Below are 16,463 nucleotides of genomic sequence, written 5' to 3' on the forward strand. Positions count from 1 at the left end.
CCTGGGAGAGTGCAGCAGTCCAATGGGGGAAGACTGTGACCCTGAGCCAGCCACGCTGGCCTGTAATTGAGCTTAATCACTGTGTGCGCAGAAGCCGCTGCTCGGAGCCGGCATGCCTCAAAGCGTGATCTCTTGCTGGTCTGATCCATGGCTTTCATGATTTAAAATAACAAGGAATTGTTCAGACCCCCAGCTGGCTCCCTCCTGTGACTCTCAGAAGCAAGTCCTTCCAGAATCAGCCTTTCCGAACCCTGAAGTGAACCCTGGGGGCTGAACGGGGCTGGGCCAGATCCCATCTCTCTAGGGACCATGTAGGGCAGGGCAAGACTGAGTCTCAGGCCTCCAGGAATAATGGAGACCTGCAGGGGAGCTCCAAAGCTCTGTGCTGCCGATAGCGGCCCCCTCTCTGCCCACAGACTTGTCCCCAGGACAACCTGCAAGTCTTCACCCACTAGTCTGCTTTATCTTTTTCCTCAGCTTCTTCATCATCGGGGTTTACTGAACAGCTACTGGGTGCTGATAGTGTACTGAGCCTCTGCTGTGTGCTGAATGTTGGATTGGGTGCCTGCTGTGTGTTGAGCACTGTAATGAGTGCCGGTTCTATGCAGAACCCTGTACTGAGGGCACATTCTAGTTGTCTACTGAATCTAACACCCAGTACACCACTTAGCACACAGTAGGTGCCTTGTACAGTGGCCTGTACATACTAGCTGTCCAGTACAGTGCTCTCCATGCAACATCCACCCAGAATGGTACAGTTGGGTCCCTTCTCTTCCCTTCCTTGTTTTGGGAAGTTTTCCTTCCCTTGCCAATCCAGAAATGGAGGGGATGGAGGAAGTAGGGGGGTGGGAGGAAGAGGGGGAGGAAAAGAGCAGGGGTCACCCAGCCTCTAGGCTTGGAGGTTTCTCAATTCCTTCTCTGCCTGCAACTGCAGGATCCCCTGCTTCTGGAGGAGTGGTTTAACCCCATGGCTAAATGAGAAATGGAGACCATGAATGAATGAATGAATGATGGTATTTGTTAAGCGCTTACTATGTGCCAAGCACTGTTCTAAGCTCTGGGGTAGATATGAGGTAATCAGGTTGTCCCACGTGAGGCTCACAGTCTTAATCCCCATTTTATAGATGAGGTAACTGAGGCACAGGGAAGTGAAGTGGTTTGCCCAAGGTCTCACAGCAGAAAAGTGGTGGAGCTGGGATTAGAGCCCACATCCTCTGACTCCCAAGCCCTTGCTCTTTCCACTAAGCCACACTGCTTCTCTATGTTGCCCGTGGCCAGGATGGGTTTTGACTGGTAGCTGGGACTGGTGGCTTAGACCAGGAAGTTCATTCATTCATTCATTCACCCAATCATATTTATTGAGCACTTACTGTAGAGTATAAAGTAACAATAAAAAGACACATTCCCTGCCCCAATGGGCTTACAGTCTAGAAATAAGATTTGCTTCTGTCAGTGACTGTGCAGTTAGCTGTATCCCTGGCCAGAATCCGTCTCAGCAGCTCTGGTCAACCCTTTCCCCGCATTTCCATTCTATGCACCTGCACGGGAGAGGGAGACTGCTGGAGAGGCACTGCTATTTTCGAAGATGTGAGCAGCCAGGGCAAGATTCATTAGCTAATGGTCTGGGTGGCGCTGGAGTGGAATCCAAGAGAGAAAGCTGTCAGGAAGCCTCAGCCAGGTCGTCTCTGCTGCCAGGGAGGGCAGTTCGCCCTGCTCTGTTTTTGTGCGTGTGTGTACACGTGCACACGCACTGAAGCAGGGGGATGGGGGGTGGCAGCACATCTTTCCCTTCCCACTATGACTTGGCTGTGACTCTGCTCATCAGCGAAGACTCCTCTCATCTGTCTGTTCTCCACCACAGCTGCTGGATCCTCCACAGCTCCTTTACCCTCACTGAAAGAAAGAATGCAGCTTCCCCTTATTGACTGAAACCCAACACCTCAACCATCTTAACCAACGTCCCAAGTCATGCCAACCAATGCTCCAAGTCATGTCAGTCAACACTCCAAATCACGTCAACCAACACCCCCAAGTCACTGATTTAAATCTGGATGAAAAACTTCTCAGGCAAGCTGGAAAGCTGGACGTTTGGTCCAACACAGTACTCTGTGCCCCACGGAGAGGAAAACGGTCCTTTGGGCTGGCCAAAGTAGAGAGGCTGCGGGATGATGTTGGTGAGGGCCAGAAATCCCTCTGGAGATATCAAGCCTTCCCAACAGGCTCTGTCAGTGAGGCAGAAAGCCTTGGGGGATGATCAGGCTGCATTCAGAAAGGCAAAGCCAGTTTTGCCCTACAGGTCACTCTTTGCCCAGTGCCAGGGGGATTCTACCCCTGAAGGCCTCGATTCTGAACACTGCTGAGCTGGGCATTTTCTCCAGAAACCTCACGACCTCAAAAGCCACCATCTAGCCTCCCAGCCTCAGGTTCTACCTTCTGTACAGATCACCTGTGGAAAATGCCATCTGTCCTAGATGCCCCCATTACTTCTGTCTGAAAGAAGACCTAGTGATCATTGGCTTCAAGGCTAGCTGAATACCCTAACTGTCTGTCCATAGCACTGTTGCTTTCTCGGAGGACCTCCTGGAGACCTCTCACCAAGGAGAATTTACCTCAACTTTCTCGGGCCTGCTGCAGGGGGGCGCTGTGAGCCCAGGAATGGCCAAAGGGAGTCTCAGCGGGTCAATGCCGAGGCTTCGATGTCACAGGCCAAAAAGAAAGGAAATCCTATATTTGTTCCAGGAGCTGCACAGTTCTGTCTGCCGCACACGAGAATCATACGAATCACACGTGGGCCAAATCTGCTGCGCGGATGAGAACTGGTTTCTTCTTCAGGAAGCAGACAGGACAATAGCGACAACTGCCAACTGCCACATACAGCAGGATCCAGCCACCAGGCAAACCACAGGATTCTGCCTTCTCTTCCTCATCCTCCACCTTCTCTTCTTTCTCCTCCTCCTCCTCTGACTTTCTCTTGGGGATGCCTGGATCCCCCCACTTAAATGTGCTCAACTCTGTTATGTTGTACTCGCCCAAGTGCTTAGTACAGTGCACTGCCCACTGTAAGAGCTCAGGAAATATGATTGATTGATTGATCGATTGCCCCCATCCCCAGTGGTTCTTGGGGGCAAGTAGTTTCCACTGTCCCAGGAACTGGATCTTGGGAAGGTGGGAGACTCCTCTGTGACATTCCTTTGGAGACGATTAGAAAGGATATGTTCAAACCCGCCGCCTGTCACCATTTATAACTTTACCCCAAATTACTAGCTGATTTGACTTTCTTATTGCTTCTCCACTTCGGCTTGTGGTTTATTTTTCTCTTCTAAATTACTTCCTTTTTTTAGCTGTTTTTTAGTTATTTTCAGAGTGTTAGTTTCGAGTGGTTTCCAGGCTCTGAGAGCTTTGCTTTTGGGGGACAGCTCTGTGTGCTTAAATATCCCCAGGACCAAAAAGAGGAATAATACTTGGGCTGGGTGAGACACTGAGAGGTCATGGAGTCCAGTCCCCTGCCTCTGGGCCAGTCAACAACTAACCATTTAAGACAGTTGAGTGTCTGTCTTATTTTAAATGGTGGCAGTTCAAGGCTCTCTCTCTCTTTCTGTCTCTCTGTCTCTGTTTCTAGGTGCCCCATCCTGCCAATGGATGAACATTCAAATTCACTGAAAGAGTTCTGCATAGTGAGGGCTTTGGAAGTAGAATTGGAGTGGAATCTCAAATCAGTCCATCAGTGGTGTTTTTTGAGCTCTTACTGTATGTAGAGCAGGTTTCCTGCCCACAAGGAAAGTCTCTTCTGAAAGCCCAACAGAGAGGGGAAGTGTGTGCAGAATGGAAGACAGCAGGATGCCTAAGTTGCTGAAAGAGGTCCACGACAGCTTCCCGGGAGGGCAGAATAAATAACATAAAGACCCAGAGAAGCATGGTCTCACACACTGCTGTCAGGCAGAGGTGTGCTGGGAGACCCCACGGTAGACTGACCAGCCTGGTGGGCAGCAATTAGGAAAGGGCCTGCTCTCTTCCAGCAGAAGTCTGTGGGAGATGCTATGTTTAGACCGCCCTGGTGGGCAGTGATTGGGGGAGGGGCAGCACTCTTCCAGGGGAGGCTTTATGAAGATTGGAATGCTAAGAGGCATATGGGAAAAGAGAGAATAGCACAGGGAAAGCCCCTCAGCTCAGCAAAGATCTATCTATCACTGCAGATGAGGAGCATTGTGGTGGTCCCTCATTGGCCCATTCAGCCACATTCACCCATGCAGACGGGATCATATCATAAATGAGGGGCTTTCAACAGTCCGAGGGCAGAGTTAACCAGTCAAGTACGTTGGATAATTCATTCATTCATTCAATCGCATTTATCGAGCGCTTACTGTGTGCAGAGCACTGTACTAAGCGCTTGGGAAGCACAAGTTGGCAACATATAGAGACTGTCCCTACCCAACAGCGGGCTCACAGTCTAGAAGGGGGAGACAGACAACAAAACAAAACATATTAACAAAATAAAATAAATAGAATAGTAAATATGTACAAGTAAAATAGAGTAATAAATCTGTACAAATATATATACAGGTGCTGTGGGGAGGGGAAGGCGGTAGGGCGGGGGGGGATGGGGAGAGGGAGACGAAGGAGGGGGCTTAGTCTGGAAAGGCCTCCTGGAGGAGTTGAGCTCTCAGTAATGTATCCAGCCCATTGGTGGGCACAAGATAAGACTTGACAGACTTTGGGAATAAATCCAATCCATCTTTTTTGGTGATAGGAGTTTCCCAATGTTAGTTGTGAGCGGAGAGACAGCAATCTTGCACCGGCACATGAGAATGTCAACCTTCACACATTTATTTTGGCAAAATGTCACTCAAGTCCTAGAGAAAGCAGTTCCTGCAACTACAAAATGGTTATCGTGTCTGACCAGGCCCCCACAAACCTGTGACAGACAACCCCAGGCCAGTGTGGCAGGACACCCGAGTCTGCTTGACCAGAAGAACCAAGCGGCTGGCCCTTTCTTGGACCAGGAAAGCTAAGGAGGTAATAATAATAATAATAATAATAATAATAATAATAATAATAATAATGGTATTTGTTAAGTGTTTACCATGTGCCAAGCACTGTTCTAAGAGCTACGGTAGATACAAGGTAATCAGGTTCTCCCATGTGGGGCTCACAGTCTTAATCCCCATTTTACAGATGAAATTTTACGGATTCTTCCCCCTCCTCCTTCCAGCCACTCACTGAGAAAACTAGCATGGTCATCAGCCTCACCCTCAATCTTCCATCTTAATCGTTTTCTCTCCATAAACTTTTTCCTGAGAAAAGGACGGCAGAGTGGAGTTCTGATGGTGGAGGGCAGAGGGATCACAGGCGCTAGCCAAATGATCAATCAATCAACAGCATTTATTATTATTATTATTAATAATAACAACTATGGTATTTATTAAGCACTTACTATGTGCCAAGCACTGTACTAAGTGCTGGGGTAGATTCATTCATTCATTCATTCAATCGTATTTATTGAGCGCTTACTGTGTGCAGTACACTGTACTAAGTGCTCGGGAGAGCACAATATAACAGTGTTGGTAGGAGCCAACACCTCTTTAGTTCTTGAGCCTCCCTCCCTCCTGGATGGGATTTGAGGAGAAACTTGGCTGTATCCAGAGGAAGCTTGCTCCTCTCCTTCTTGAACCCCATGAAAATTCAATTTACCCTCACTAGGACAAACTCACCTCAGTTAGGTATGGTACTGTACTAAGTGCTTTTGTACCAGGCACTGTGTTAAGCACCAGTGGAGATAAAAGATAATGAGATTGGACACAGTCCCTGTCCTGTATGAAGCCGATAGTCTAAGAGGGAGAGAGAGAGCGGGTTTCTGATCCCTATTTTAGAGATGCGGACACTGAGGCTCAGAGAGGATAAATGACTTATCCAAGGTCTCAGTAGGGAAAGAGTGGTCTAGTGGAAAGAGCACGGAGTCAGGAGACCTGGCCTCTAATTCCAGCTCTGCCACTTGCCGGCCTTGTGACCTTAGGCAAGTCATTTAACTTCTCTGGCCCTTTTATTCCTCTGTAAAATGGGGATTAAATACATATGGTCCCTTTCCTTAGATTGTGAGCCGCCCTATGGGTTCACAATCCATCCCAGTGCTTGACACAATGCTTAGCACATATTGAGTGCTTAACAAATATCACAATGATGATGATGATTAGTAATAATAATAATGCACCCTGAAAGATCTTACTTGTTCAGCCAGTGAAGAGACAAACACCCACCTGAAGGAAATAATTCTTCCCACCCTGCTGGACTCTTCCCCTGGGGCTGCTTTTGAGAGTCACTCGTTACAAAGCACACTCAGTCCAATTAGCAGCCCCATGCAAATGGACTAGGGAATCTTTCCTTTCATGCCATTGTAAGTAAATGAAGCAGTAATAAATCCCCAATTAGCACAAGGGAAAATAGAGGGAAGAATTTCTAAGGCTTCTTTGTAAACAAGGCCCTGTGGCTGGCATTCAAGAGGAAAGAAAATTGAATTTAAAATCACTTTAAACCTACAGTGATTAATGTCATGCCAGGCAAGTCATTAAAAACCCCACAAAAATAAGGCAGTGGAAAATAAATGCTTTTCTGAAACAAGCCAAATAACGTATAGATGAGGCCTGGATGCCAGACACCTTACAATATGGAGACCATGCAGCATGGAGGCCACGGGAGCAGGGCAGGGTGGGGTGGTCCTACGGGGAGAATTGGGAGATATGGGGAATGGAAGGAACTGAGTTCTAATTCTAGCTCCACCACTTGTCTTCTCTGTGACCTTGGGCAAGTCACTTAACATCTCTGTGCCTCAGTTACCTCATCTTTAAAATGAATATTAGGACCATGAGCCCCATGTGGGACAGGTACTATGTCCAACCTAAGCTTATCTACCCCGACACTTAGAACAGTGCGTGGCAGATAGTGTTTTACTCCCTATGCTCTTCCCCTTCCACCTCCTCACATCCCAAAAGCACTTATGTATATATCTGTACACACTCTAGACTGTGAGCTTGTTAGGGGCAGGGAATGTCACTGTTGTATTGTACTTTCCCAAGTGCTTAGTACAGTGCTCTGTACACAGTAAGTGCTCAATAAATATGATTGAATGAATGAACACATACCTTTTTTTAAAAAAAGGGAAGACAGCAGGACACTCAAACAGCCGCTGTGTGGGAGGGGGATTGAGAGGTCAGGACACAGTGACCACTCCATGAGCCCAGGGCAGAACAAAGGTGAGGTCCTGGAGCCCTGGCCTTGAAGAAGGCTCAAACCCAGATCTACACTTTGGAGGAGAGAGCTCTAGGTCAGCTTCCCCAGGTGGATGGTCCCATCTGTAGGTGATGAGAGGACCTGGGCCCCTGTGCTAGGCTATTGGGAAGACCTGCTGTTTAAGCCATTGGGAGCATCCACTGGCACTAATTTCCATCCACTTAATACGGACCCTTGGGACCCTATGCTTCTCTCTGGAACCTCATGCTTCTCTGTGGGATCCTACACCTCTCTGTGGAACGCCTGCCTCTCTGTAGGACCCCACACCTCTCCGTGGGATCCCATCTCAGAGTGTAGCACTCCCTCGGTGGGGCTGGAGCAATAGGCCCAGAGTTATTGGCCATTTATTTCATATTTAATAACCATGAGGGACCAATCAGAGTGGCTAACAGTCTAATAAATCAAATGCTAACTGCAGAAGCAACTAATTTTAAGAGGATTATGGCTTTCATAAACATCACTGAGCTCCTGGGGACACAAAAGAATTCCATTCTAATTAGGAAGGGTATGTCTGGTCTGTGGGTAGCCAGGCCTAGGAGTCTGTGGGGGAGTAACCTGGCCTTAGAGGGGACGGGGGCAGAGTGGCTGAATGGAAAGAGTATGGGACAGAGAGCCAGGACACCTGGGTTCTAGTCCCAGCTCTGTAACTGATGTTCTGTGGGTTCTTGGGCAAGTCACTTAACCTCTTTGAACCTCGGTAAAATGCGTATGAGATACCTGCCCTCCCTCCCTGATAGACTCAGAACCTATGTGGGTCGGGGACTGTGTCCAGTTGCATTACCTTGTCCCGACTTGTGCTGGATTTGGGGTAAGTGAATAATCAGCCCTACAATCACTCGGGAACTGGGGGCCCCACTCTGAGCCCTAAATAGGCCCAGGAAGATAGGAATGAGCACAAAATAAAATTTATCCAGCACCCCAGAGATGCACTGTCTTCACTGCTCTGGACCCTCGAGGCATCCCTCCTTCTGCCGCAGGCCACCTGAGCCCTTGATTTTGCTACTGCTTGATTGATTAATTTGTTTAACAGCTCATTAGTATTGCCAAATATTCCACATCAGAGCCAGAAAGCAGGAGCTAACAACATCCTTCCTTTTGGCTTGAAATTTCCAGCGTGTGGGTTCTCCGGCCGACTCTTGATTTACTGCAGTAATACAAGAGGAGAATATCGGATTAGCTCTCGGTGCGTCGGGGCCACCCCAGGCCCGGCCCGCGGCAGAAGGGCAAAACTGTGAGTTTCCGTCGCTGGGCCTACAGGAGAAGGTGGGAGAGGCCCAGTGTTACCTGATAGGTATCGATGGATTTGTCTGATTGCCTCATTGCTTGCCAGTGAATCCAGAACTCTCCCTCCTCCACCCACTGTGTGAAAACATCCCCACCTGAAAATTTGTCCCCTCCAGGTCCCCAGGACCGCCCACTCTCCCCATCCTCAATGCCACCCCCTTCAGGAGGCCTTCCCTGATATTTGTTCTCCCCCTTTCTGGTCCATGTTCTTCCTCCTGCTCTATTGCGCCCGCCGTTGGAGAACAAACTCCTTCAAGGCAGATAATGTGACCTTCACTTGAGTTCTACTTTCCCAAGCACTTAGTACTCAGTCCATTGCGCTTTATCAGGTGTTCAACACCATGACATACTACAGTGACCCCATTTTTCGCTTTTATTGTACTCTTCCTAGGAATCGAAGTACAGTGCTCCGCCCACCCAGTTGGTGCCCAAGACAGCACTCTGCATCCATTAGGTGCCCAATATATTGCTCTGTATACAGTAGGTGTCCAGTACAGCACTTCACATCTACTAGGTCCCCCCTATACTGCTCTGGATGCAGCTGGTGTCTAGTACAGCACTCTGCATCCAGTAGGGACCCAGTATAGCCTTCTGCCCCAAGCAGGTGCTCAATACAATGCTCTGTACTCAGCAGGTGTTGAGAACATTGCTCTGCCTCCAGCAGGTACTCAGTTCAGGGCTCTGCACACAGTGGATGCTCATTAAATAGTATTGAATTAAGATCCCCTTGCAGCACTGACGATCCACTCCCCTGCCCCCCACCCCCGCACTCATTTTTGGCAGGCTGATGGGGATGAGGTTTTGCTCTGTAATATTTAAAACAAAAACATGAATGAAACAGTCCTTTGGTGTCTAATTACTTCCTGACTAATGAGGTAATGGGTCGACCTGCCGGAATGTCTGGTACCTCCGTGCAGGGTCCTGTGGGGCAGGCAGCGGAGAGCGGAGAGCGGAGGGCGGGCAGAGAAGGACTCAGTCCTTCCAGAAAAGTTCCTCCCTTTTCAATTAACCGAGAATGATCTCTCGCTGTCCCCACTCCTGCTCCATCCTCCTCCCCAGCTGCCTTCCTCCTTTCTGATAGAAATCTGTTGGCTTGCAGGGTTCCCCCAGTGCAGCCCATCAACTGCATCATCCTGCAGGGCTCCTCTTCTCTCAGGAGGGAGGGCTCTAGGAGCCCCCACCCTCAATCTGAGCCCCATCAATCAATCAATCAATCAATCAATCAATCAATCGTATTTATTGAGCGCTTACTGTGTGCAGAGCACTGTACTAAGCGCTTGGGAAGTACAAGTTGGCAACATATAGAGACAGTCCCTACCCAACAGAGGGCTCACATGGGCACTCACCAGCCCCTCTCCCTGCTAATTTCCAGCTGGATGAAGCCTGCTACTCAGCACAGCAGGGAATATGGACCACATTTAGGAAACTCTGCGAAGTCCCCAAACTGTCTCTTTTTAGCACCTGGAAATGCTTTTCCCAGCCTCCCTGGGCCACGAATTGGAAACTCCCAGCCCTCCTCCTAGATCAGGGAGACCCCCGGCCGTCCCTTTCCTAAGGAGCCCCTCCAATCCCTGGGCCATCCCTCCCATTGAATGCTCTCCTCCCACCCCGGGAGGACCATCCCCAAACCAGGCCATCCTTCCGTTTGAATGTGGCCAGCAGGGAAGTGCCGGGGAGGCGGGAGCCAAGTGGGGTGGAGGAGCGGTGCTGGCCGGCCCCAACAGAGGGCTCACTTGGGTCAGAAATGTTCATGCATCTCCAGGCCGGAACGCTACTGGAGCCTCCGGCCAGGGACTTCTGCCAGAGGCCCTGTGTGGAGGAGTCGATTCTAGTGCTGGTGGCTGCAACTGCGCTATTCACACTCTCTCATTTTGGAGGGCAAGGCGTGCAGCACTTGGCAAAATGCCCCCGCGGATTTTGCCTACAAAGCCCACTTACAGTGAAAGTGACCTAAGCACAGTGCCAACTCTGCGCCCTTGCACCTTGACCCGGTGAGCGGTGGCCTTGGTAGCCACTGTGGTCTTTGCCGCCCGTGCTGGCCAGATATTTTTCAGAAGTCTTGTTTAAGGTGGCCCAGCGACACTGGCAAATGGTGGATGAGTGACTGCCATGCCGCAGTTCTAGCCCACAAAGAGGGTGGTAAGCAGCCAAGTACCCACATCACAGGGGCAGGGGAGGGCAGAGTTCAAAGATGTTTCTGGTTCCTGCGCCAAAATATCCACTTTCCACCAGGATCAGAAAGTGGGACTGGAGCCAGAACCACTCTCAGCATTGCCAAAGTGGGTGGGGCATGGTGGTCCCAGGGGCCGTGGCTTCTGGGGAGAATACAGGTGGCAGATGGGGGTGAGTATGGGGCGTGGGGTGAGTTAGGCAGCCAGTAGGAAAGCCACCACATGCTCAGGGGAGGCAGGAGGCAGGGATTGGGGGTGGGCAAGGCCAGAAGCAGGGGCAGTCAGAGCCTGGATTAGTATGTAGGCAGCAGTGAGGCTCCACATGCAGGAATTCGAAGGGCCTGGACAAAGGGAACGGAATTCCCCAGGGGACCGGAGCCCAGGGGCAGAGAAGTCAAGCCTGCAGTCCCAGCTAGCTGGGGCGATTACCCCTCTGGGGCTGCCCCAGCCTGTCCTGGGGTGAGCCTGGACCCTGAGCCGGGGGCCCAGGGAAAACCATTTAATTATAGAGTGTGGGCCTCGGGTGGGGGGCGGCGCACGGCGAGGCTTACTACCCTGCAATCAGCCAGGGGTTAATGGGCCACCTCGGCACATGTGCCCCAGCTCAAACACAGGGCGTTTCTTCCGCCAGTCAGACGCCTGTTATTTTAGTTGCTAGAAACCAGAAACCAACTCACCAACTTCCCCCCAGCTCCAGATTTCCCAGCTGCCATGAAAACGATCAAGCCCACACTTCCACGCGCTGTCTGAATGTTTGTAAGGAGCATAACATCCTGGGGAGAGAGGTGGTAAGTGTTTAAGTGTAGTTAGACATGTGTATGCATGCCGGGTTCCAAAGTAATTGGCGCTGCCTCAACAGTGAAGGAAAACAATTTGTAACTCTGGGGAAAGCCAGATGAGAAAGGAAGTACAATAAATATACAGTGTTATCATTCCTAGGGAGAGAGCAATTTAAAAATATGATCCTGTGATCCCAGAATTGGGAGTCAGGAGTCCTGGGTTTGAACCCCTGCCCCACCACTTGCCTGCTGTGTGATGGGGCTGTGTAACTTCGCTGTACCTCCAATTCCTCACCTGTAAAATGAAGACTAAATAAATGAAGACAGATATTTACCAGTTTGTGAGCCCCATGTGGGACAGGGACAATGTCTTACCTTTTATTGTGTAACTGCTCCAGTGTTAAGTATGGCTCTTGGCACAATAGTAAGCATTTAACAAATGCCATAATTAGTATTTGTATGAGTTTAAAGATGACACTGCAGGGGGTGAGATTTTATCAGTGTGTAGGGTGCACGGTGGGGTAGGTGGGATGATCAGACAGCGTGGGACTCATATGTGGTTCAAGAGGTTCCCTGTGGCATTTATTACCCCCAGTGCGTACACCTCCCACCTTGTCCTGTATTCTTCTTAGCTTGGCCTGCATCCCATGACCATCCTGGTGTTTTCTTCTGGAAGCACCCAGAGTTATAGGGACCCTTGGGAGAATATCCCATCACCGGTCACATTAGTGAAGCCTTTAAGTCTGGCTTCCTTATTCCTCTTATCTGTAAATTATTTTAGTGATTATCTTCTCCACTAGACTCTTAGGTCCTTGAGGACAGGGATCATATCTATTAACTCTATAGTACTCTTCCGAGCGCTTAGCACAATACTCTGCACACTTTAGACCTTAGACTGTAAGCTCACTGTGGGCAGGGAATGTGTCTGTTATATTGTTATATCGAACTCTCCTAAGTGTTTAATACAGCGCTCTGTGCACAGGAAGCACTCAATAAATATGGTTGACTGTAAATTCGGTGAGGTCAAGGATAGTGTCTATTAACCCTATTAACCTCTCTCAAGCGATTATTACAGTGCTTTTCACACAGTACAGTAGACTATGAGCTTCCTGAGGGCAGAGATTATTATCAAAAAGTAGGGAGCAAAATAAATTAACCGGCATAAATCGGCCTCAGGGTTCAAGAATCTGGTGACGCAGATAGGAAAAACGACTCAGAGACATGAGTTCCGATAGAGCAGTAGAAGGTAGAAAAGCTGCCTGCTCGCCCACCCGTTCACCTCCTGAGAGGTCCTAGTGACGAATCCCTGATTCCAGCCGCTTCTTCCCTTTTATGTAATAATAATAATGGCATTTATTAAGTGCTTACTATGTGCAAAGCACTGTTCTACGCGCTGGGGAGGTTACAAGGTGATCAGGTTGTCCCATGTGGGGCTCACAGTCTTCATCCCCATTTTCCAGATGAGGGAACTGAGGCCCAGAGAAGTGAAGTGACTTGACCAAAGTCACACAGCAGACAAGTGGCGGAGCCGGGATTTGAACCCATGACCTCTGACTCCAAAGCCCGGGCTCTTTTCCACTGAGCCACGCTGCTTCTCTTTTTATTTGGTTCCCCATCGGGGCTACACAAAGGATTCCCGAGCGCGCGCGCGCGCGCGCGCGCGCGAAACTTTGACACCCTGTTGTGAGGAGATGTTAACAGGAGACGTCCCCCACACAGGATAGGGTCGTTTTAGAAGGGGCGTAGCTGCTTTGATCAGTGTCAGCCCTCCTCGATTACAGAATCTTCCTCGAGGCCGACTCCTATTCCTCACATACCCTGCCGTTGAGCCCTGCATACAATGGAGTCAGTTATGCTAAGCCTTTAGGGAAAATGCAGTCAATGCCGCTTCTGCTGGAGTACTCGGCTAGGGTGGAGAACAGAGATTATGGCTACTAACTCTAGTATACTCTCCTGAGTGCTTGCTAAAGTGTCCTAGACAAAATAGATGCTCAATAAATACCGTTGATTGATTGATTGGCAGAATTTACAAATATACATTGTGGTGTATGGTAATTGAGAGATGGCATAATCAGACACAGCCCCCTCCTCAGATGGGATCTCTGAATGACTTCCCTGAACCTCCTGGCCACACTCCTGGTTATGAAGGAAAGGTTTCAGTCTCCTGCTCTGTTCTCTTTGGCTTTGCAAGGTTTTCCGGAGAGGGGGTTTGGGGAATTGTTTAGCAGGTTCTGGTTGCAGATGCTTGTGGTTAAAAGTCTCTGTCCTGACTGAGCAGAGAGCCAGAGAAACTACGACCCCGCCAGGCCTGTCTAGAGAGCAAAAAGCCAGGCCCGGACCAGTGGCGCCACCGGCTCCCCAGAATCTTGCTCCAGAGCGGTGGGCAGGAGGTGGGCAGGGTGGGGACTGGTGGAGGTGGGCAGGGGCCAGGTCCCTTTGTATTCATTCCTGACAAACATCTCCCCCTCCCTGCTCCCATTCTTTCCATCCCCCATCCCCACCCCTCTTTTGCCCAGGGCAGGGAGTGGCCCAGACGGATTGGCCCCAGTTTGGGACTGAAATACACTGCTGAGGGGGGCTATAATTGGATGGGGACACAGTCTGCCTGTCTCCTTTCCTCTGTATGTGTGCGTGTGTGTGTGTGTGTGTGTGTGCGCGCGCGCGCGCAAGTATCTGTGCCAGTGGGTGAGTGTACTTGCATTCCCTAGGAAGAAGAGACCAGGAGACTACTGTACCAGCCTCCCTGCTGACCTCCCTACCTCCTGCCTCCGCCCCCACTGCAGTTATTATACTCTTGTTTTCCTGATCTGTAATTTATTTGAATGACCGTCTCCCCCTGTACCTCGTAAGTACCTTAGAGGGCAGCGATCGTATCTACGAACTCTGCATTGCATTCTTCCAGGAACCTGGTATAGCGCTGTGCACACATTATGAGCTTAATAAATGTCATTTATTGATTGATTTCAAAAGAGAAGCCAGCACCGATGTCGCGAACATTAAGCATTCATTCATTCAATCGAATTTATTGATTGCATAACACCATCACAAGGAGCAGCCTTTTTGTGAGCACAGTGTGGCCGGCACGCTGGCCTTTTCAGACACATGCACATACTCTTAGGCGAATTTCCCCGTAAGCGGTGTCTTCGTCACACACGGAGGACAGTGTGTGTTTGGGTGTGTGTGTGCGTGCGCACGCTTGTACAACCTGCCCCAAACTCGCTGAAATTTATTCTCAATCCCCTGTTCTCTGTTTTCTTCCTCCTCCTCCTATCAGTCAATCTCCTGCAGCTGGTCCTCCTCCCCCTTTCCTTTCCTTCTGCCCCCCTCCTTCCTCCTCCTCTTCCTCCTCCCCCGCCCCCGGAGCCCCGCCCCAGACCTGCCCCGGGGCGGTGCCCCCCACCCCAGAGCTGGGCCCGCACGGTGCTCCGCTGCCGTCGCTTTTCCACCCTCCAACTTCCCCTCCGGTCCTTGCCCGCCCCGCAAACTTCCTAGCCCGCCGCCAGACACCTGGGGCCGGGGATGGGCCCAGCCCCGCCCCGCCGGGACCCCAGACCCGATCTTCGCCGCCAGGTAAGGGAGCCGACCCCCGTCCTTCCTCCCCTTCTTCCCCATCTTCCCCCGGCGTCTGGGGGATTTTCCTTAGTGGAGGGAGGGATCCCCTCGCCCCCCACCCCGGGCACCACAGGGGCCCAGTGGCCGGGCGATGCCCCCCTCCCCTCCCCAAATCAATCCCCCGTTCAATGGCAGAGAAAAGGCCTGCCACCTCGAGCTGCCGGGCCACAGCTGGTGGATGAGCAGGCAGGGTTGAGCTGCATCCTCGGGGCGCTGGGGCTCGTCACTCCCCTCCCGCTTTCTAGGAAACCCACCAGCCGGGGCAACAGCCACAGTATCCTTATCATCATCATAATGGCATTTGTTAAGCGCTTACTGTGTGCCAGGAACTGTTCTAAGCGCTGGGTTAGATTCAAGATAGTTGTGTTGGACACAGTGAATGTCCCACGTAGGGCTCACAGTCTTAATCCCCATTTTACAGATGAGGGAATTGAGGCCCAGAGAAGTTAAGTGACTTGCCCAAGGTCACGCAGCAGACAAATGGTGGACCTGGGATTAGAATCCATGACCTTCTGACTCTCAGGCCCTTGCTTCTATTCACTAGACCATGCTGCTTCTCATATTGCTCCCCGAGCACTGTGGTAGACAACCGGGAGTGGCCCACGGCTGCCACAGACCTGCACCTTGCCCTCAAGGAGCTGCCAGCCCCATGGGGTCCGCAGGAAGACAGACAACATGACTTCTACAGTAGTGCTGAGGTCCCCCACAGTGGTAGCGCTGTGATGGGAGTCGATCCAGGACGGTCTCTTGGAGGGCAGCCAGGATGGGGAGAGCCAGGGTTTATCAAAGGGAGGCAGGGAAAAGGCCACACCTCCTCCTCACAGCCCCCAGCCCCCGTCTCTACCCAAACTTATGCTCTTTCCCAGCCTAGGTAAGCCAACCACTTCTTGCAAACTCTGGCACCCTCTCTATGCCCCCCCCCCCCCCCCCATTCCCCGTGCCCACGTGGCTGCAGAAGGCAAGGCCCAAGTCCCCCACTCCTCTAACCACCCATCTGGTAATCCACCTTTTTCCCGCCATCCCACCCCTGCCTTTACCTCCAACCCTTTGGGTCGGCTCCATAACAATTTGGGAGTGAGATTTGTATGTTTCCGGAGGGTGGGGCAGCTCTGCAGGTATTGAGATTTGGACAAGGGAAAGAGAGGGATATCGGGAACACGAAGGATCAGGAAAGTTTTGGGTTTCATTGTCGCTGTGATTTTTACGATTCTCCTAGAAGGCCATTTGCAGTACCAGAGTTTCCCCTGACCCAGGGGCCTTTTCCCTTTCCAGAGAGTCCGTGGATCAGTGGGAGTGACCACTCTCTGCCGGTGCTTTGGTGGGGTATGGGGCAACA

General features: G+C 50.8%; 1 protein-coding gene across 1 annotated transcript in view; it reads left to right on the forward strand.

The window, feature by feature from the left end:
* The first annotated feature begins 15,034 nt into the window (after nt 1-15,034).
* Nucleotides 15,035-16,463, forward strand: part of COL22A1 (collagen type XXII alpha 1 chain) — a 61,709-nt gene continuing 60,280 nt past the window's right edge. The window contains exons 1-3 of the mRNA XM_038760680.1: nt 15,035-15,085; nt 15,263-15,401; nt 16,400-16,450. Coding sequence (XP_038616608.1) covers nt 15,035-15,085; nt 15,263-15,401; nt 16,400-16,450 — 241 coding nt within the window. The remainder of the gene's footprint in view (nt 15,086-15,262; nt 15,402-16,399; nt 16,451-16,463) is intronic.

The sequence above is a fragment of the Tachyglossus aculeatus genome, chromosome 18, assembly GCF_015852505.1.
Source record: "Tachyglossus aculeatus isolate mTacAcu1 chromosome 18, mTacAcu1.pri, whole genome shotgun sequence".
NCBI lineage: Eukaryota > Metazoa > Chordata > Mammalia > Monotremata > Tachyglossidae > Tachyglossus > Tachyglossus aculeatus.